Here is a 20,083-nt window from a genome sequence, read left to right as displayed (position 1 = left end):
GCAGAGGCTTGGAGGAGCCTGGAGGACCTGGGCAGGGGGTGGGCACAGGAGAGGGCAGGCCCCGAGAGCAAGAGGGGGACCCCATCCTGGTCTTGCTCAGAGCCAAGGCCACACAGCACTGGACTGCTGGGCTGTGGGCTGGGGTTGGCATCACCACACCCGGAAGGCCCATCACGAGGAGAGATGGGCCCTGGGAGGGCAGGAGCTGGGCCTCGTCCCATCCTTCACACCTGGCTGTGCCCTTGCGCAGTGGCTGCTTGCTCTTAGGGCCCATGCCCCACGGGCCCAGGCAGCCTGTCCGGCTTTGCTCTGGGTTCTTAGGCAGCGCTCGCAGATGCTCGGTACATTTTTGTTGAAGTTGTGGAAGGATCAGTCCTCAACTATGCAGTAGGGTGGCCCTAGAAGTCTTGAGATCACGCCCCCCACCCTCAACACACACATTTTCTAGGTAAGACAGAGACTTGGTGACCTGCCTCAGGTCAGGCAGCAGTGAAGGGAAACATAGAGGGCAAACATAAGCACCCTGTCCTCCCTGAGTGCCACCCACCTGGCTGAGGCCCTGGCTGAGGGCTCACTGACCCTCAGGGCAGCCTTTGAGCCATCGCTGCCCCTCAGGTACCTGAGGGCAGGGGAAGCACCGTTGGTGTCGTCCGGCTACCGAGCAGCAGAGGTGGGAAGCCGCCTTGGGTTCTGTCTGCTCTGGGGGCTCAGGCCTCCAGGGATTTGGTAGTCCCCAACCCCTCCCAGCCCTGGGCACATGGGCAGGACACAGCTGGGGAGCAGAGCAGAGTACACCAGGGCAGAGAAGGGAAGTCTCTGGGCTAGGACCAAGAGCCAGAGATGCAGAGAGGAAGCAAGATGGCGTGAACGAGGAGGCCCCTGGTTCACCACGTAGTCTGCCCAGTTACTAGAGCCAGAAAGTTAGTCGGCTGCAGAGCTGAAGCTGGTCTTTTCTACCCTGGCTCCACCTGGGCTCTAGCCCAGGCTGCGGTCATTTTCAGCTGTGACAGCAGCTTTGACAGCCTCCTAATGGGCCATTTCCTGCAGACGTCAAGGTGTGACTTGGACAGTAGGCCAGGGCCTGGGGTCCATGCCAGGGACACCTGACTGCCCAGTCCCAACCCTGGAAGCACCTCCTAGGCTTCCTTTTTTTTGAAACAGGGTCTCATTCTGTCACCCAGGCTGGAGTGCAGTGGCACCATCTCGGCTCACTGTAACCTCCACCTCCTGGGCTCCAGCGATTCTACTGAGTAGGTGGGATTACAGGCACTTGCCATCATGCCATGTTTTTTTTTTTTGAGATGGAGTCTCGCTGTGTCGACCAGGCTGGAGTGCAATGGCGCAATCTCAGCTCACTGCAAGCTCCGCTTCCCAGGTTCACGCCATTCTCCTGCCTCAGCCTCCCGAATAGCTGGGACTACAGGCACCTGCCACCACGCCCGGCTAATTTTTTGTATTTTTAGTAGAGACGGGGTTTCAACGTGTTAGCCAGAATGGTCTCGATCTCCTGACCTCGTGATCCACCCGCCTTGGCCTCCCAAAGTGCTGGGATTACAGGCGTGAGCCACCGCGCCCGGCCTACATGTTAATTTTTTTTTTGTATTTTTAGTCAAAGACAGGGTTTTACTGTGTTGGCCAGGCTGGTCTCGAACTCCTGGCCTCAAGTGATCCATCCACCTCAGCCTCCCAGAGTGCTGGGATTACAGGCATGTGCCACTGTTCCCAGCCTCCTCCTAGGCTTTTGAGAGAAACAGACTGTGACTGCCCCAAGTCCTAGTCCCAGCCTAGACACCCCAGGACACCCTTCCTGAGGAAGCCAAGGAAGCAGCCAAGGTGAAAACAGAATCAAGAGTCAGATGTCAAACTATAGAGAATACAGAGCTCAAGGAAGGGCACCCAAAGACTCAGCCCCGCAGCTCCCGCTGCGCAGAAGTAATGGTGTCAGTGCCAACCGTGCATTTTCAGGCTAAGACTCAGCCCCACAGCTCTAGCCGTGCAGAAGCGACAGCGTCAATGCCAACCATGCATTTTCAGGCTACTGGGTTTTGCACCTTGTCTACAGTTTCCTCACCCCAAGATTATTTTAAAATTTTTTTATTTTTTTTGAGACAGGGTCTGACTGTCACCTAGGCTGCAGTGTGGTGGCTCAATCAGGGCCCACTGCAGCCTGTGTCTCCCAGGTTCAAGTGATCCTCCCACCTCAGCATCCCAAGTAGCTGGGACTACAGGCGCTCACCACCACGCCTGGCTAATCTTTGTATTTTTGGTAGAGATGGGGTTTTGCCACGTTACTCAGGTTGGTCTCAAACTCCTGGGCTCAAACAGTCCTCCTGCCTCAGCCTCCTAAAGTGCTGTGATTACAAGCATGAGCCACTGCGCCCAGCTGATTATTCTTTAAAGTTTACAGTTTTCTTCAATTTATTTTTTGGTTTCATTTTTAAAATCTTAAAATGTGGGAGCCATCTGGGAAGTATGTGGGTGTACGTGGGGCGGGGCACCAGTATCCTGGGCACCCAAGGTGGCCGTTTGTCTTTCTATGGATTTGAGGCTCACATGTCCCCCAGCAGCTCAGTCACACTCTATCACAGAGTTCAGGCCAAGGAATCTCATCTTTCTGGGTCACTGTACACGGGACAAGTCTCCCAGGAGGCACTGGGCTCAGCCCTCCCCATACCGCGTGCACCAAATACTCCCAGCCCAACCCTGGGAGTTTCACTCCTCTAGACACAGACCAGGGTGGCACAGGACAGCCAGGACAGAAGGTGGCACCTGTGCCCTACCCAAAGCCCAATCCCCAGCCCACCAGGCTGGGCAGTCCTGGGCTGCCCTGACCGGGAGACATTCCAGGACAGTGACCTGTGCAGCCCCCGAGGCCAGGAGAGAGCAGGGTGATGAGTTTCTAAAACCGCCTTCCACTTTCTATCAGAGAGCCGGCCCTGCAGAGGTGTGACCGACAGCCAGGGGAGAAGGAAGGAGCCTTACAGGACCCGGGCTCGCTCTCTCTTCCATCGTTTAGTTGTTTGTGTCATTTGATGGCCAGGTCTCACCTAGCAGGAGCCAGACTCTGTGCCACACCCAACCAAAGATCCAACCCTGGAATCTGTACCACGACCAGGGAGGAAAAAATAAGGAGGGAGCTTTATTTAATATGAAGGTTGAGGCAGGGCCGGGGCGGGAGGGCGCTGTCACTTGGTGATGGTGTTCCTGCAGAGAAGAACAGGGGCGTGAGGCTGCAGAGGCGGGCACAGGCCACGTCACCCCTCCCCACCACACCCTACCCCATCAGCCTCGAGCCACTCACGCGTTCATGCTCTTGCCGCTGCCGCTGAGCACGATGTAGGGGGTCTTCTGAGCCTTCTGCTTCTCCTGGAGCAGGGCCACGGTGCCCAGGGGCGTGTCGCTGGAGCTCATCTTCTTCAGGAGCTGAGGGGTCGGGGCCACTCAGAAAGGGCTGCAGCAGGCCCCACACACCAGCCACCCCTGCCCCGGCAGGCACAGGGCCCCCCATGTCCCCAAGGGCACCCACCGCCTCCTCGTCCAGCTTCTTCATCCGCCGCTCTGTCTTCATCTTGCCTGAGCCCTTGCCATGGAAGCGGTGCGACAGCTGCCGGAAAGCCTGGGGACGCGGGGCATGAGAGGAGATGCAGGGCCCTGGGTGGGGCCGGAGCCACCTGTGCCCACAAGGTGTATAATAACAGGGCGGGTGTTGATTGACCCCAATGCCAGGCCTGGGGTGCAGTGGGAAGGAGATGGGAAAAGAGCACAGACGCTGGCACCCTGCAGGGCCCCAGCAGAGGCCGGGAGACCAGCTTGGCTAGTGGATGCGCTGCCATGGGGGCAGAGCATGGGGAACCTGGAGACCTGCCACGCAGGGGCTGGGCCTGGACGCTGGGGCTGGAGGGAGACAAACCCCAGAGAGCAAGGGGGCAGCTGAGTGGTAGGGCAGGAGGGTCGGGCGGCCTGCGAGAGTGCTGGAAGGGCCTGGACGCTGGAATGGCCCTGCGGGCCAGGAAAGCCAGTGAAGGGCTCACGCAGGTGAGGACAGGAGGGCAGAGGTCCCGAGTGCCTGTCTGACCCTCCTGCCAGGCTTGCGAAGAGACTGCTGTGCCCACTAGAGACAAACTGAGGCACAGCCCTCCTCGGCCCTGAGGGCCCCCTCCCCATCCGTGGCATTCATCAGGCCCCCAGCCAGAGGCTGGTGGAGCCAGGACCCTGGGGCATTGCATGGCCCTGGGCTTGGCCTCCCTGTGGCAGGCCGGGCCTCCGCCTGCAAAAGGCCCTGCTCACCTCCTTGGGTGTGAGTTTCCGGCCCGTCTCATCCACGTATTCGATCTTAACGTCGGGTTTGTAGCCGTCCTTCTCCTTGAAGTCCTGTGTGAAGCCTCGGTATTCCTCCCTCCGGCTGTACTTGTCATCGATGGCCCTGGCCCGAGACAGAGGAGGCCTTAGTGTGAGGAGCTGCCGCCTGCTGTGGTCCCGAAGCTCCGAGCTGGCACAGGCCCCTCAGCCCTGCACAGGCCCCACCACACTCACATCTTATCCTCGATGCAGTACACGGCTGAGGGCAGCGACTTGTTGGGGGCCTTCACCCGGGCCACCTTCTGCACTGTGGTCTCCAGCAGCCCTAGGGATGGAGGGGTTGTGAGACTCCCAACCCCTCGAGAGCCACAGCTCCAGGGCCGCCTGAGAAGGCAGAGCAGGCCCTGTGGGGGCATCTCCCTTTCCTTGCCTCTGGAAAGCCATCAGGCCTGTTCTACAGGCAAAGCAAAGATGCAGAAATGAGCCCCTTGCCAAGGGTCACTGGCCAGGGAAATGGCAGAGCTGGGGTCCTAACACCAGGGCTCTCTGTGCCACAGCTGGAACAGTTTCAACTCCCCTCTCCTTCCCCAAGCAGGTGTGGAGCCTCAAAGGCAGAGCAGACGGACAGATGCCACAGTGGAGGGGAAGGAGTGGCTCTGGGCCGGGCAGCTGGCTCCAGCATTGGGACTGAGAGAAAGGGGCAGCAGAGGGGACCGGAGGGGGCCCTGCCTGCACCTGCAGCAGCACCCAAGCCCACCCAAGTCATGGCTGCCCTGAGCTCCCTACCTTTGTTCTGACACAGGAGCAGGGCAGCTGCCAGCCCCCTATTCACGATCGGTTCCTCGTCCAGGATGGTGGTGGAGGAAGCAGAGAACTACGGGACACATGGCGGGGGTGGTTAGCAGGCCATACCGGCTCTTCTCAGCCCCACCCACTGGTCACCACCTGCCAGGCACCAGCCCTCCACAACATTTAATTTCCTCATTTACTCCTCAGATCGCCGTGGGAGGTCTGCAGAGCCCACTCTGGATGAGGAGGCTGAGGCTCTAGACACCGAGCCCGGTGCTCATCTCCAGCTTGAGCGCCCCCAAACGCCCACCCCCCAGCGGCGCGGCCCTCACATCCTGCTGCTGCTTCTCCTCGTCCAGGTTCACCGTGCTCCAGCCGATGTTCTCCTCCCCGTCAGATTCGGAGCCACCGTTGGCTGAGCGCTCCTCATCCCGTTCAAAGTCCTGGGGCATAAAAGACCAGGGTCGGCCCCGGCCCCAGCCAGCCCACCCAGCCAGCCCACCCAGCCGAGGGAAGCAGAGGGCGGGGCCGCCCCAGACGCACCATGAGCTCCTCCTGCTCCTCGCGATTGCCAGCCAGCCCGTAGGTGGGGATCTCCCCCAAGGTGCGGCAGAACTCGGACGTGGCGTTGAACACGATGGCCCCCTTCCGCTCGGGATCCTCATCCTCCTCCCAGCCCCGCTGCCGAGACTCCAGCTTCTTCACAATCTCCACCACCTGGGGGAGGGAGCAGCTGTGGGCAAACCCAGCAGTTTCTGGGGTGATGCCATTGAGACCCAGGAACCTAAGGGTCCTCCCTGGCAGCAGCCAGACAGGCCACGCCCACAGCCCATGCAGGCCCAGCTGCTATCTGCCTCCTAACTCCACTCTGCACCTCTTTCACTGGGGTCACTCTTCTGCTCCAAACCCATCAATGGGTTTGGATGCCCTTTGAATGAATACCCAACATCCTACAGGGCCTTCCTGACCAGGCCTGTGCCAATCCCCCTCCAAAGCCCCTCGCACACTACCTCAGCCTCAAACTCCTTCCTCCAGGCTCCCTCCTGCCACCCGCCCCTCCCCCGACAAACTCCGGTTTCAGGACTCTAGACAGCACTTCTAGAACCCGCAGGGTGGTGAGGTGGCCCACGCTTGACTTCCCACAGCCCAGCTTCTCGCTTCCTGCTTCACCAAGAAAGCAGGTTCCGTGACATGGGAAGAGAACTCACTCATGCTGCCAGCACTGAATCCAGCGACCCCCACACGGCCACCAGCACCCTCTGCTTTCCCTCCTGTCGCAGATGCCCAGCCACACACAATGATTACCATCTCCCCTCTTTAAAAAACTTCTCCCTCAACCCTGCAGCCCAGACAGCAAAGTCCTCACTCCTCAGTGAAGGTTCGAGTCACTATGTCCACTTCTGCACCCCTCTTTCATTTTATATTACATTCATTTTTTAAAAAATATCTTCTGAGGCGGGTGGATTGCTTGAGTTCCGGAGATCGAGACCAGCCTGGGCAACATACCCAAATCCCATCTCTACAAAAAACATAAAAATTAGACATTGTGGTCACACACGCCCATAGTCCCAGCTACTGGGGAGGCTGAGGTGGGAGGACTGCTTGAGCTTGGGAGATCAAGGCTGCCAAGATCACACCACTGCACTCAAAAGAGTGGGCAAGAGTGAAACCCCGTCTCGAAAAAAAAAAAAAAAAAAAAAAAAATTCTTCCAGGGGCCGGGTGGTTGCTCACATCTATAATCCTAGCACTTTGGGAGGCCGAGGCTGGAGGATCACTTGAGCCCAGGAGTTCGAGACCAGCCTGGACAATAAGGTGAAGCACAGTCTCTACAAAAAATACAAAGATCAACCAGGCATGGTGGTGTATGCCTGTAGTCTCAGCTACTTGGGAGGCTGGGGTGGGTGTATTGCTTGAGCCTGGAGGCTGAGGCTATGGTGAGCCGTGATCTTGCCACTGCACTCAAGCCTGGGCAACAGAGCAATACCCTGTCTCAAAAAAAAAAAAAAAAAAAAAAAAAAAAAAAAAAAAAAAAGTCTTCCAGGACATCCAGGAACATTTGTTTGTTTGTTTTTTAATTTTTATTTCTTTTTGAGACAGAGTCTCACTTTGTCGCCCAGGCTGGAGTGCAGTGGCGCGATCTCAGCTCACTGCAAGCTCCGCCTCCTGGGTTCACACCATTCTCCTGCCTCAGCCTCCCGAGTAGCTGGGACTACAGGTGCATGCCTCCACAACCAGCTAATTTTTGTATTTTTAGTAGAGACAGGGTTTCACCATGTTGCCCAGGCTGGTCCCGAAACCAACTTCAAGTGATCCACTCACCTCGGCCTCCCAAAGTGCTGGGACTATAGGTGTGAACCACCACACCCGGCTGATATGGTTTTTTTTTTTTTTTTTTTTTTTTTTTTGAGACAGAGTCTCACTGTTGGCCAGGCTGGAGTGAAGTGGCACGATCTTGGCTCACTGCAACCTCCACCTCTCGGGTTCAAGTGATTCTCCTGCCTCAGCCTCCTGAGTAGCTGGGATTACGGGCATGCACCACCATGCTCGGCTAATTTTTTTTTTTTTTTTTTTTGTATTTTTAGTAGAGAGGGGGTTTCACCATGTTAGCCAGGATGGTCTCAATCTCCTGATCTTGTGATCCACCTGCCTAGGCCTCCCAAAGTGCTGATATTACAGGTGTGAGCCACCGCACCCAGCCGCTGATATAGTTTTTAAAACAGTAACTAAACACACACCCATGTCCCTCTCCCTGGGGCTGGGGCAGCATCACTAATGCCCTGCCCAGACCTGAGTGTCCCCTCCCCATCCATGGTCATGACTCACCGGCTTGTCTTCATGGCTTTGGCACATAAGGACCTGCCCCTGAACAGTTATTTTGTTGTGTATTAATTATTCTATAACCTGAGTCACACTGTATGACTCTTCTGTGATTTGTTTTGTAAAAAAATCTGTGCCCCTGAGAGTAACCCTGATGCACATGGCTGTAGCTCATCAGTTTCCACTATGGAATCACAGCCCGTGAGCTGGATGCTCCTTGATCTGGCTCTCTAGCCCACTGAGGATGGACTTTTTTTGTCCCAAGTACTGCGGCTGCAGGCCCACTGACAATGTCTCCTGGTGCACATGGGCACACTCGGGAGAGGTGTGGGGTGGGCCCCGGGCACGCACACATTCCCTCTCAACTGATTAGACTCCTGCCCATGGCTATGAGTAGCGTGGCTGAGGACTCTGGCCGCTCCATGTCCTTTACTCCTACTCGCTACTGTCAGGCTTGGACCTTTCTGCGGAATTGTTGGCAGGTGGCAGGTGCCTCACTGTTTTGGTTCACCTTTCTGTGATCCCTCCTGAAACTGGATTCACCGGGTATTTTCCTGGTGAGTTAGGCTTTCTCTTCTGTGAACTGCCTGTCTTATCTACATCTTTCGCCTATTTTTCTGTTGTGTTGATTTGTTTTGTCTGTTTGTATACTCTTGACACCAACCCATTCTTGGTGGTATATATGGGCAAATACCTTCTCTTTTTGGTCTGCCTTTTTATATTCTTCATGGTATGTTTTGTAAAAAAACAAAAAACAAAAAACTTACGTTCTCAATTTCTTTTTTTTTTTTTTTTTTTTGAGACGGAGTCTCGCTCTGTCACCCAGGCTGGAGTGCAGTGGCGCGATCTCGGCTCACTGCAAGCTCCACCTCCTGGGTTCACACCATTCTCCTGCCTCAGCCTCCCTAGTAGCTGGGACTACAGGTGCCCGCCACCACGTCTGGTTAATTTTTTTGTATTTTTTTTAGTAGAGACAGGGTTTCACTGTGTTGGCCAGGATGGTCTCATCTCCTGACCTCGTGATCTGCCCGCCTTGGCCTTCCAAAGTGCTGGGATTACAGGCGTGAGCCATCGCGCCCGGCCACGTTCTCAATTTCTATGTAGTTACATGTTCACCTTTTTCTTCATGGTTTCTTGAAGAAACTCACCCATGGAACCTGTGGGTTTCTTGTTTTTTTTTTTTTTTTTGAGACAGGATCTTGTTCTATCACCCAGGCTATCATAGCTATCTGTGATATAGTCAGCTATAGTCTATCATAGCTGACTATAACCTCGAACTCCTAGATTCAAGCAATCCTCCTGCCTTAGCCTCCGGCGTAGCTGAGGCTTCAGACACATGCCACCATGCCCAGCTAATTAAAAAAACATTTTTAGAGATGGGGTTGGTTGGGGGGTGGTCTTGCTGTGTTGCCCCAGGCTGGTCTCAAATTCCTGGCCTCAAGCAATTCTCCTGCCTTGGCTATGCTGACAACTTAAAAGATCTTTTCTACCAAAAAGTTATAAATGTAATTTCCTTAATTTGATTCCGAAATGTGAAGTTTTTACTTTGAAGTTCTTAATCTATCTGCAAGGTGTGAGGTACAAACCCAATTTCATTTTTTCCCCAAATAGATAACTGACTGTCCCACGCCCACTCGCTGCACTGACGAGCGACTCTTCCCACTGGGACACAATTCTGTCTCGGGGCCCCGCTGTCTGGTCTCTCTGTTCTGTTAGTCTATCCTTATGCAATCCCACACTGCCACAATGCCCCTACTTTATCCAATTTCAGAATCAGTTTTCCAGCTTCCAAAATAATCCCTATTGGGATTTTTACTGGAGTTGCATTTAACCTAGAAATGAACTACATGAGATGGACATCTTGACAATATATTGTCCTATCTAGGAATTGTGTACCCCCTAAATTCATATCGGGAAGCCCTAACCCCCAATGACTGCATGTGGACAGAGCACCTTTAGGAGGTGCAAATTGCAGTGAGCTGAGATAGAGCCACTGCACCCCAGCATGGGTGACAAAGTGAGACACTATCACAAAACAAAACAACCCCTCAATTCCAAGGATCCTTTCTGTCCTCTCCAGCCTTTCTTTCTAGCTCATTGACTGTATTAACTTCAATCCAGTAATTCTTCAACCACATCACGACTCCAGGCCCTGTCCTCACACCCATCATTCTCTGTTATGTCCCTCGTTACCCAGTTTAGACTCAGGGGGAAATCAACAGAACCTCTCCTTTGTGAAACCCTTAACTGCCTTGTCCCTCCTCCCTAGAAAACCCAATCCTCAATCCCACCATCCACTGCTTCGGGGCATTAATCCTACCATCCCCCTCCTCAGCAGCTCATGAATCCCACCATCCCCCTCCTCAGCTCATGAATCCCACCATCCCCCTCCTCAGCAGCTCATGAATCCCACCATCCCCCTCCTCAGCAGCTCATGAATCCCACCATCCCCCTCCTCAGCTCATGAATCCCACCATCCCCCTCCTCAGCAGCTCATGAATCCCACCATCCCCCTCCTCAGCTCATGAATCCCACCATCCCCCTCCTCAGTTCATGAATCCCACCATCCCCCTCCTCAGCAGCTCATGAATCCCACCATCCCCCTCCTCAGCTCATGAATCCCACCATCCCCCTCCTCAGCTCATGAATCCCACCATCCCCCTCCTCAGCAGCTCATGAATCCCACCATCCCCCTCCTCAGCAGCTCATGAATCCCACCATCCCCCTCCTCAGCAGCTCATGAATCCCACCATCCCCCTCCTCAGCAGCTCATGAATCCCACCATCCCCCTCCTCGGCAGCTCATGAATCCCACCATCCCCCTCCTCAGCAGCTCATGAATCCCACCATCCCCCTCCTCAGCAGCTCCTGAATCCCACCATCCCCCTCCTCAGCAGCTCCTGAATCCCACCATCCCCCTCCTCAGCAGCTCATGAATCCCACCATCCCTCCTCAGCTCATGAATCCCACCATCCCCCTCCTCAGCTCCTGAATCCCACCATCCCCCTCCTCAGTTCATGAATCCCACCATCCCCCTCCTCAGCTCATGAATCCCACCATCCACACTGCCACTGGCAGGCCTGCTCTTCTCCCGGGGTGTATCTGCTCTCCACTCTCCAGAACAGCATCTCCCGTCTCTTTGCACCACCACCTCTGCCACCTCTTCACTGGAAAACACCAGAACAATCGGCCATGGGCTGCCTTGACTTCCCCTAAACAAGGTCACCCACAGCTGCTGTGCCCTCCCCACCTTCCCTCCCGAAATAAATGACGACACGAGCTGGCTTCACTCAAGCCCACCTTCCACTTGCACTCTAGGCCCCAGCACCGCCTGCCGAGATCTTTTTCTTCTTCCGTCATAAATGTGTCTCCCACATACTCTAGAATCTCCGGTAGTCAGAAAAGGCTCCTTTGCGGGTGGGAAACTTGATTGGATGCTGCTTACAACAAAAAACTAAAAAGACATTTTGGGGGATAACTGAAAATGTTGACATGCGAGCTGCTGTTTTACAGCATTTATGGGCTTGTTAGGGCAGTGTGGCTATGCGGGAGAAGGCCCTGATTTCGCCAGATGCCTGCTGAAGTCGTTAAGGATGCAGTGTCATGATATCTGCAACTCCCAGTGGTCAGGAAAAAAAGAAGAGAAAGAAAAGAACTGTAACAATGTTTATAATTACTGACTCTAGAGGACAAAGGTGTTCACTGTGATAGGCTTTCCACTTTTTTGCCTGCACAGTGTGTGGGGTGTGGCTCATATGTTTAAAAAACCTTCTAAGTGGCCGGGTGTGGTGGTTCATGCCTCTAATTCCAGCACTTTGGGAGGCTGAGGAGGGTGGATCACAAGGTGAGGAGTTTGAGACCAGCCTGACCAACACGGTGAAACCCTGTTTCTTCTAAAAAATACAAAAATCAGCTGGGCGTGCTGGCATGCACCTGTAGTTCCAGCTACTCAGGAGGCTGAGGCAGGAGAATTGCTTGAGCCCGGGACGTGGAGGTTGCAGTGAGCCGAGATCGCGCCACTGCACTCCAGCCTGGTGACAGAGCGAGACTCCGTCTCAAACAACAACAAAAACTTTCTAGGCTACACCAGGCCTGGTGGCTCATGCCTGTAACCCCAGCACTTTGGGAGGTGGAAGCGAGAGGATCGTTTGAGCTCAGGAATTTGAGACCAGCCCGGGCAACACACTGAGACCCACAGGCGCATGCCTGTAGTCTCAGCTACTTGAGAGCCTGAGGCAGGAGGATCCCTTGAGCCCAGGAGTTCAAGCCTGCAGTGAACTATGATTGCACTACTGCACTCCAGCCTGGGCAACCGAGCGAGACCTTGTTTCTTAAAACAACAACAAAAACAACCTCCTAGGTGAGTCTAATGTGCAGGCAGGCTGAGATCCACGGGGCTAGAAACCCTTATGTTCATTTCAGTCGTAAAACAGCCCTGTCAGCCTATTGCCCCATTTCTCTGTTCCTTTTTAGCCGGGCAAACTATGTCCCAACACCTGTTCTTAGAAATAAAGTATTACTGGAACCCAGCCACGCCCACTCACTTACAGACTGTCTTGGCTGTTTTCCCTATAACAGCACAGCATCCAAGGTGCCTAACAGAGACCATATGTCCTTAAACCTCAAATACGTCCTCTCCAGCCCTTCAACAGTAAGCCTGGCCTCCGTCCCGGGTTCAGCCCTCACTTCTTCAACTCCCCTGTCCTCCGGGTCCTGAATCCACTGCAACTGTCCCCACTTTGCCTCCCAGTAGTATCAGAAGCTTCCCTCCCTTGCTCCCTCTCCTGGACACGCTTTCTTGGCTTCTTCCTAGGTGAGAAGTGTGGGGTAGGGCTAAAAGTGTGGCCTCTGGAATGATGGAGATGACAGAACCTTCCTCATAGGGTGTTGCTGGGAGGATGGAATGAATCAACAAACACAGAACATGTGAGCAGTGCCCGGCCCACTGTGCCTGTGGGGCAGCGACAACCATGGGGTCAAGGCTCCCCCTGCGTTGGCCCCCTACCTCTCCATCTCAGCTCACGCCACCCCTCACTCTCTGCTCTGCTCCAGCCTCCCTGGCCCTCAGGCACTCTAAGGTCGCTTCTCCTGAGACACCTGCTGGTTGGTCTACTGCCTAAATGCCAGCCTGTCCACCTGCTGCCACCCCTAACCCCCCGCAAGGCTGGCTCCTCTGTGTGACTCAAGTCTCAGATGAACTAGTACCTTGGAAAGGTCTTCCCTGCACTCTCCCATCTAAGATCCCAACCCCCGGCACGTTATCTTGGTTTACTGAGTGCCCAGCTCCCACCACCATCAGAAATTACCGTTCCTGCATTAACAAAGTCACTGCTGCTCCCCACGCTCTCCCCCACACACTCTAGAAAGCCAGCTCCATGAGCCCAGGGCCCCATGGCTGTCCTGTTCACCAATGACCTTCTCAGCCCAAGAACAATGCACTACTCACAGCAGGCATTCAACAAACATGCACAGAAGAGAGAGGCGAGGAAAGGATCCCCTACTAAAGCAGGCATCTAAAAATTTTTGCAAAACATGACTTTAAACAGAATAGTGGGCTGGGCACGGTGGCACACACCTGTAATTTTAGCATTTTCGGAGGCAGAGGCAGGCAGATCATGAGGTCAGGAGTTGGAGACCAGCCTGGCCAACATGGTGAAACCCCGTCTCTACTAAAAATATAAAAATTAGCCGGGTCTGGTGGCGCGCGCCTGTAATCCCAGCTACTCAGGAGGCTGAGGAATAAGAATCACTTGAACCTGGGAGGTGGAGGTTGCAGTGAGCTGAGGCTGCGCCACTGCATTCCAGCCTGGGCGACAGAGTGAAACTCTGTCTCAAAAAAAAAAAAAAAAAAAAAAACACCCAGAAAACAAAAAACAAATGGAAAAGAGGCTTCAGACAGGAATGTGGCTGTCGCCTATGACACAGGTGCTCGTGAGGACAGGTGACTGCTGACGCACTGGTAGCCCTAGGCCCGCCCACGCCCAGCCTCACCTTCTCGCCACTGTCTCGCAGCTGCTGTAGCTGCTGTAACTGTCGCAGCCGGCGTCCCTTCTCCAGCTGCTTCTGCAGCTCCAGCTCCGCCTCGTCCTCCTCCAGCACCTGCGGGGACCCCGGCGGTGGAGCTCCACCTTCCTCTGGGGGAAACACAGGGGATGCCTGCTCAGACCATCTCCTCCAACCCGCGGCTCCTGTCCCTGCCCCTCCCACCCCCTGGCCGGGCCCTCACCCTCATCACTGATGTCCATGTTCTCCACTCGGGTGTCGTCCGACGGCAGGGGCTGAGGCACAGGCTCCTTCTCCTCATCCACCTCGGACACTCGGCGGCGACCCCGTCCCCGCAGTCTGAGGGAAGGAGGCCTCTCTGGTGAGCACCGGTCCCCAGGCCACCCCAGCCCAGCCATCTCGCCCCACCACCGTGTCCAAGCCCACCTGGAACCAAAGTCCCCATCCTGAGTCTGGTCCCCGAGAGGCAGCAAGTCATCTGCCCGCACTACTACCTCCTTCTCCTTCTTGCGGATTTTCTTCACCCTCCGCTTGGTCTTTTTAAAGGTCACCTTAAGGGAAGAGGGGCGAGACATGGAGCGGGGGCCACAGAAAGGCAGGTCGCCACAAGCCCTCGAGAGTGAACACTTCTTTGGTGTTCCTCTGTGCTAGCCAGTGTCCTGAGCGCTTCCCACACATGAGCAACATGTGGGGTGGTTACTATCTCAATTCCACTGGTGAGCTAGGGAAACTGGGGCACAGAGAGGTTAAGTACCTTCCCCAAGGTTGCCCAGCTCCTAGGTGGGAGAGCTGGGCAGTCTGGCTCCAGAGTCCTGCTCTTACCCACTGAGGAAGACGCCTACCGCACCAGCTGTCTACCTCACGTTCACACAGTCACCCTGTGGACAGAATCCACGCACACCTCTCCAGTCACCCCTCACCCACGCTGTCACTCATCCTCACAGCAACCTCAGGAGGCGGCTCCTGTCACTGCCATTCCAGATGGGGTGCCCCAGGCTCACAGTTAAATGGTTTATCCAAGGCACGAGCTGGCAGCATGGCAGAGCCGAAACAGACTGGGGCCCATCTGGCTCAGCAGCCCTGACCCATCCACACCTGGTGCCTCCCCCGGTTGCCATTTAGTGCTCGCCCGCGAGGCCAAGCGTTTTGTGAACACAAATACTCGCCCTGTCTTCTCAGTGCCTGCGGGCAGGGCAGGAGCCCCAGAGGGAGGGAGAATCGTGACCCCGAGTATAAGGCACGGGAGGGCTCACCATCTCCTCAGGCGTGAGGTATTCGGAGGCCAGCCGGGGCCCCACTGTGCTCAGGGATTGAGCCTGCAGCCGCAGCTTGGCCCGGATCTCCTCCAGCTCCCGCTCCCGCAGGCCATCAGCCGTGCCGCCCTGCTCCAAGCGGAAGGAATGTGGCCGCTCCCCTTCAAGCTCTTCGTCATACTTGGACAGGATAGAGCGAGGTTTTTGCTGCAAGGCAAGAGGTACAGGTTGGGACCCAGGCTGGCTCCTGAAAAGCCACTGAGCCACCACCTCCTCAGAGCCCCCATTCCCGACATTCTACACCTCAGCCCCCGCCACCCAGCCTGCCCAGGCCGTGCCTGCGCCAGGTCGTCCACGCTCTCGTCCTCGGCATAGGGCAGGTAGTCAGGCTTCTTCTTCCGCAGCTCCACATTTTTCTCTGCCCGCTCCTTATCCACCAGGTTCACGTTCACCAGCACGTCCTCCTCCTCCTGCAGCACGCCTGGGGGCAGCACAGAGCAGTGGCCATTCACACTTGTCCGCAACTCAGCAGAGGCTGTGCCCCCACCCAGGGCACCCAGCTCGCATTACCTTTGTCCTTGAGGGTGAGAATCATTGTCTCCCCTTCTCGGAAGGAATCAATGGCATGCTCCACGGTGAGGCCCTGCAGGTCCCGGGCACTGTACAGGTCCTAAGGGAAGAATCAGCGAGTCAGGAACCTCCCTCCACGCACCCAACCTCGGGATTCCGGTAGCGAGGCCACCAGTGCCCCCTGTACCACCCCTGCTGCAGCCTCACCTGCCGCCTCTGCCCGAACTCCTCCTCCACCAGAGTGCTGACACCAAACTCTTGGTCCATCTCCTCCAGTAACTTGGCCTACGGGACAGGGAGGGGTGACCTAGGACTTCAGGCCACTCAGCATCACCAGAAAACACTCAGGGCTCTACCAAGCGGAGTGCAAAAAGGGCAGGCCTTGCAGGAAAGCTGCTGAGAATCCAAAGTGGATGCTACTGACCACGGCCCTTCCCCTCTCCAAGCCCCGTCTCACCTCTCTGGGGTCGGCCCCTGCCTCAGTGCCGTCAGGCCACCAGAAGCACTAGGCGACCACGCCATGCTGCCCAGGTGCTCACCCTCTTCTCTGCCAGGTCCTTCTCCTTCTGCAGCTGCCGGCTCCTCTCGATCCAGGCTGCAGTGTCGTCCAGCCAGGGGTCATCCTCTCCTAGGGTCTTTATCTTCCTGAAGAGGGGAGAAAGTGATGCTCGAGGAGCCCAGCTCCTGCTCCCCACCCCACTCAAGAGGCAGCCAAGGATGGTGGCCTCCCCAGCCCTTCCCTTGCCTGCCCTGGCCAGGACCCCTCACCCCAGCTTTTGGTTCAGCAGGCGCTTCTCCTTGGCAGCCGCCAGCTTCTCCCGCAGCTCCTCTCGCTGTCGCAAGGCCATAGGGTTGATGACATCAGCTGTCACGGGCTCCTCCTTGGTGCCCGCCTCTGGAAGGGGGGCCCAGACATGAGGCTATGCCCGCCCATGGCTGGTGGGGAGAGGAGGGAGCCACTCACCCTGCCCCCTTCCAGCTCAGGGGGCCAGAAGGGGTCAGGACAGGAAGGAACAATCCTTCACCTCCCTGCTCCCACTTCGTCCCCACACTCCTGGCCAACCCATGCAGCACGACAGGACCCTCTGTGGCTTCCAAAGCCCCTCAAATCGTGCTTTAAAGAAAAACAAGAAACCCACCCCCGCACAGCGCAGTCTGCAGCAAGTGTGCACATCTTCCAGTCCATCTAACAACTCCTCACAGCCAGAGTGAGTATGCGACGGCCACAGCTCCAACTCAGAGAGCAGGCGGAGCCCCAGATCCCCATTATACCAGCAAGGAGGGACCTCATGCCTTCCGGCAAATATGCATGTGTAAGACCACTAAACAGTGCTGAACCTGCCCTCTAACCCCACCTTCTTCAAAGATCCCTTCAGATGGCCTCTTTCCCCCAAACCCTATCCTCAGCCCCATACTCACCCTTCTTGATGGCATTAACCTCCAAGGGTTTCAGCCCCAACTTTGCCCGGAGTTTGCTGACAACAAGAGATACAAGTGTTAGGGGCTATTAAAGACACAGGGTGCCATGTGCATTTCCAGACAGACAGGAGGAGAAACAGGGTGGGAGTGAGTGGTCCCAAACACAGAGTCTGCCCCAGGCAGCCTAGGACACTGGGAAGGGCCCTGGCCTCCAAAGCAGGAAACATGGGCGCCAGCCTGGTCTGCGTCTAACCAGTGAATGCCACTTTACTCTTAGGTTCTAGTTTTCTCTTCTATAAGTCAACTGTTGGCTAAGATGATTTAAACAATCTTTCCAACTCTGATTAGCACACTTTCATGTGAGAAAGCCTCCCCCGTGCTGGCCCCAGAGCCACCTCTCTTAGAAAAACAAAGTAGAAACAAGGGAGACAGTACTCACTTAGTCTCCTCGATGCTGAGTGAGGAGGCATCGCCTGAGCTAGTTTTGGAGCTGGCAGCTGGAACAAGAAGAAGCATGGCTCAGGAGCTGAACACAGGGCCAAGAAGCCAGCATCGTTGGCTCCAGCTGCAGGATCAAAAATGAGGGCCCCTCACCAGCACCTGGGCCTGCTGAAACACCAGAAAACAGCAGCTTCTTCCACCCAAGCTCCCCAGCAGCTCCTCTGCCCGGGTCCAGTCTCAGAGCCCTGCCTCTTCTGTGCACCTTCCTTTCCTGACCCAAGACATCCAAACTGCTGTAGTCACCACTCTGCCCTCTACTTTTTTCTTTCATTTTTTTTAAGAGACAAGGTCTGGGCCGGGTATGGTGGGTCATGCCTGTAATCCCAGCACTTTGGGAGGCCGAGGCAGATGGATCATGAGGTCAGAAGTTCAAGACCAGCCTGGCCAAGATGGTGAAACCCCGTCTCTACTAAAAATATAAAAATTAGCCAGGCACGGTGGTGCGCACCTGTAATCCCAGATACTCAGGAGGCTGAGGTAGGAGAATTGCTTGAACCCAGGAGGCAGAGCTTGCAGTGAGCTGAGATCGTGCCACTGCACTCTAGCCTGGGCAATGGAGCAAGACTTTGTCTCAAAAAAACAAAACAAAACAAAACAAAAAAACAACTCTTCCTTTCCTGCATTCCCATCCCGCATCCTACCTTCTCCTTTATCTTAAAGGCTTCTCTCTCCACCTGGGCCGTGGATCCCAACCTCTCCAGGCTCCCCAAGGTCACCAGCCTCCTCGTTTCTAAATCTAGTGGGTTCTTTTCGGTTCTGGTTTTGCTTGATCTCCTGTGGTATGTGGGACTGCTGATCACTCCCTCCTTCTAACAATACTCTTCCCAAAGTTCCCATGACACAAAGGTTTTCCTGCCTTTTTGGTTACTCTGTCTCCTTTTTTTGCTAACATCTTTCTCTGCCTACTACTAACATAAGGGCATTTCTCAGGTTCTAGTCCTGACCCCCTCTTCTCATGTCACAGTCTTTCAGGGGCTTCACTGGCCACCCAGATACTGACTCCCAATGGCTTTATCCAGTCCAAACTCTGGATTTCCCCATTACCATCAACCTTGACAACCCCAAAAGTGAACTATCTCCCCCCACACCCGCTCCAAATCTGCTTCTCTTCCCTACTCCTCAATTTCAGTAGAAATGACACCCACTACCTATCTGGCTGCTCAAGCCAAAATTCAAGGAGTCATCCTCCATTCCTTCTTCCCACCCTCATACAAGTGCTGAGTTCTGTTCATTCCTCCTCCAAAACACCTCTCCAACCTGTCCACTTCTCTCAATCCCACTGCTGCTGCCTTGGTGCAGGCCACCATCAGCCCTCCCCTGGCCTATAGCCCTCCTGGTTTCCTGGTCTCCAGTCCTGACTACCTTTGACTAAATTCTCAATCCAGTGATGTTTACAAAATACGGATCTGAGCAACTCACTCCTCAACTCACATCCATGGCTCCCTACTATCCTCAAGACAATCTACAGTTCTTAACAGAGCCTACAGTACAGGGTCCTTTGTGTTCACATCCCTGTCTATCTTACTTCCTCATTTCTCTACCATGCGCCCTACACGATTCGTCCAATACCAGGTTTTTCTTGCCTCTGTATATGCTGACACTACTTCATTCACTCATTCAACATATTTATTGAGAATCTGATTGTACCAGACAACTGAGGAAAACAGAAGCCCTCTGTCCTCAAGCAGCTAAGTGGAGAAAGTCAACCTCTAATCCCAAACAACCGTAGAAAGACTTTTTTCTTTTTGAGACAGAGTCTCGCTTTGTTGCCCAGGCTGGAGTACACTGGCGGGACCGCAGCTCACTGCAGCCTCTAACTCCTGGGCTCAAGGGATCCCGTAGAAAGACTATTTAATAGAGCTGGTAGACAGCTTGGGGGTTTCCTGGCCTGAAGAGCTTCGCTGACACTGCGCGCACACCCAGACCCACGCGTTCCGGGACCCCTGCCCGACCCGCCCCCTGCGCAGGCCCCGCCTCCTCACCGGCCTCGTAGCCGTCATCGCGCTTCTCCCGCTTCACGCGCCGCTCGGAGGGCTCTGCCTGGCTGCGCTCCCGCCCGTGCGTGCTGCTCCGGGCCTCAGCTTCGGCCCCGCGCCGCCCGCTCCCGCGCTCGCCCCCACGTTCCCGGCTCCGCTTCCGTCGTTCGCCACCGCTACCGCCACTGCCGCCACTCCGGTGCTTGTGTTTTTTGTGTTCCCGGTGCCGCGGCGGCTGCTCGGTGGCACCCCCGGTGCCGGCCGCCGCCGTCGTCCCGGCCGCCTCCTTCTCTCCGCGATGCTTCTTGGACGACCCCATAGTGGCACGTCCAGTCCGAGCCCGGCTGCCGCCGAGCCCAGACAACGCAAAATGGGAATACTTCCGGGTCGCTCGGCAGCCGCTGTCGTGTTGCCGGAAACTAAGAGCGGCTGCTTCCGTCGCTCGCCTTGGAGCCT

The 20,083-nt window shown here is 55.5% G+C and overlaps 2 protein-coding genes across 5 annotated transcripts in view; one reads left to right on the top strand and one right to left on the bottom strand.

The window, feature by feature from the left end:
• The window catches only part of EIF1AD (eukaryotic translation initiation factor 1A domain containing), a 25,408-nt gene extending 19,986 nt beyond the window's left edge, over positions 1 to 5,422 (top strand). For all 4 annotated transcript variants that reach the window (XR_010147257.1, XR_010147254.1, XR_010147258.1 and 1 more), the window contains one exon: positions 5,296 to 5,422. The gene's annotated coding sequence lies outside the window, so the exon portion shown is untranslated. The remainder of the gene's footprint in view (positions 1 to 5,295) is intronic.
• On the bottom strand, positions 3,120 to 20,083 carry SART1 (spliceosome associated factor 1, recruiter of U4/U6.U5 tri-snRNP). Its single transcript, XM_016921273.3, has 20 exons — positions 19,634 to 20,083; positions 17,590 to 17,647; positions 17,151 to 17,206; positions 16,500 to 16,626; positions 16,271 to 16,376; positions 15,939 to 16,016; positions 15,732 to 15,831; positions 15,500 to 15,642; positions 15,162 to 15,368; positions 14,335 to 14,459; positions 14,132 to 14,247; positions 13,897 to 14,039; positions 5,632 to 5,805; positions 5,421 to 5,531; positions 5,086 to 5,173; positions 4,534 to 4,624; positions 4,288 to 4,423; positions 3,527 to 3,616; positions 3,302 to 3,423; positions 3,120 to 3,204 (listed from the first exon to the last, which is right to left on the bottom strand). Exons 1-20 carry the CDS (start codon positions 19,944 to 19,946, stop codon positions 3,186 to 3,188), a joined length of 2,403 nt encoding a protein of 800 aa, XP_016776762.1. The 5' UTR covers positions 19,947 to 20,083; the 3' UTR covers positions 3,120 to 3,185.

This window comes from Pan troglodytes, chromosome 9 (genome assembly GCF_028858775.2).
Source record: "Pan troglodytes isolate AG18354 chromosome 9, NHGRI_mPanTro3-v2.0_pri, whole genome shotgun sequence".
Taxonomy (NCBI): Eukaryota; Metazoa; Chordata; class Mammalia; order Primates; family Hominidae; genus Pan; species Pan troglodytes.
The sequence above is the reverse complement of the archived record's forward strand: the minus strand, read 5'-3'. Positions and strand labels throughout refer to the sequence as shown.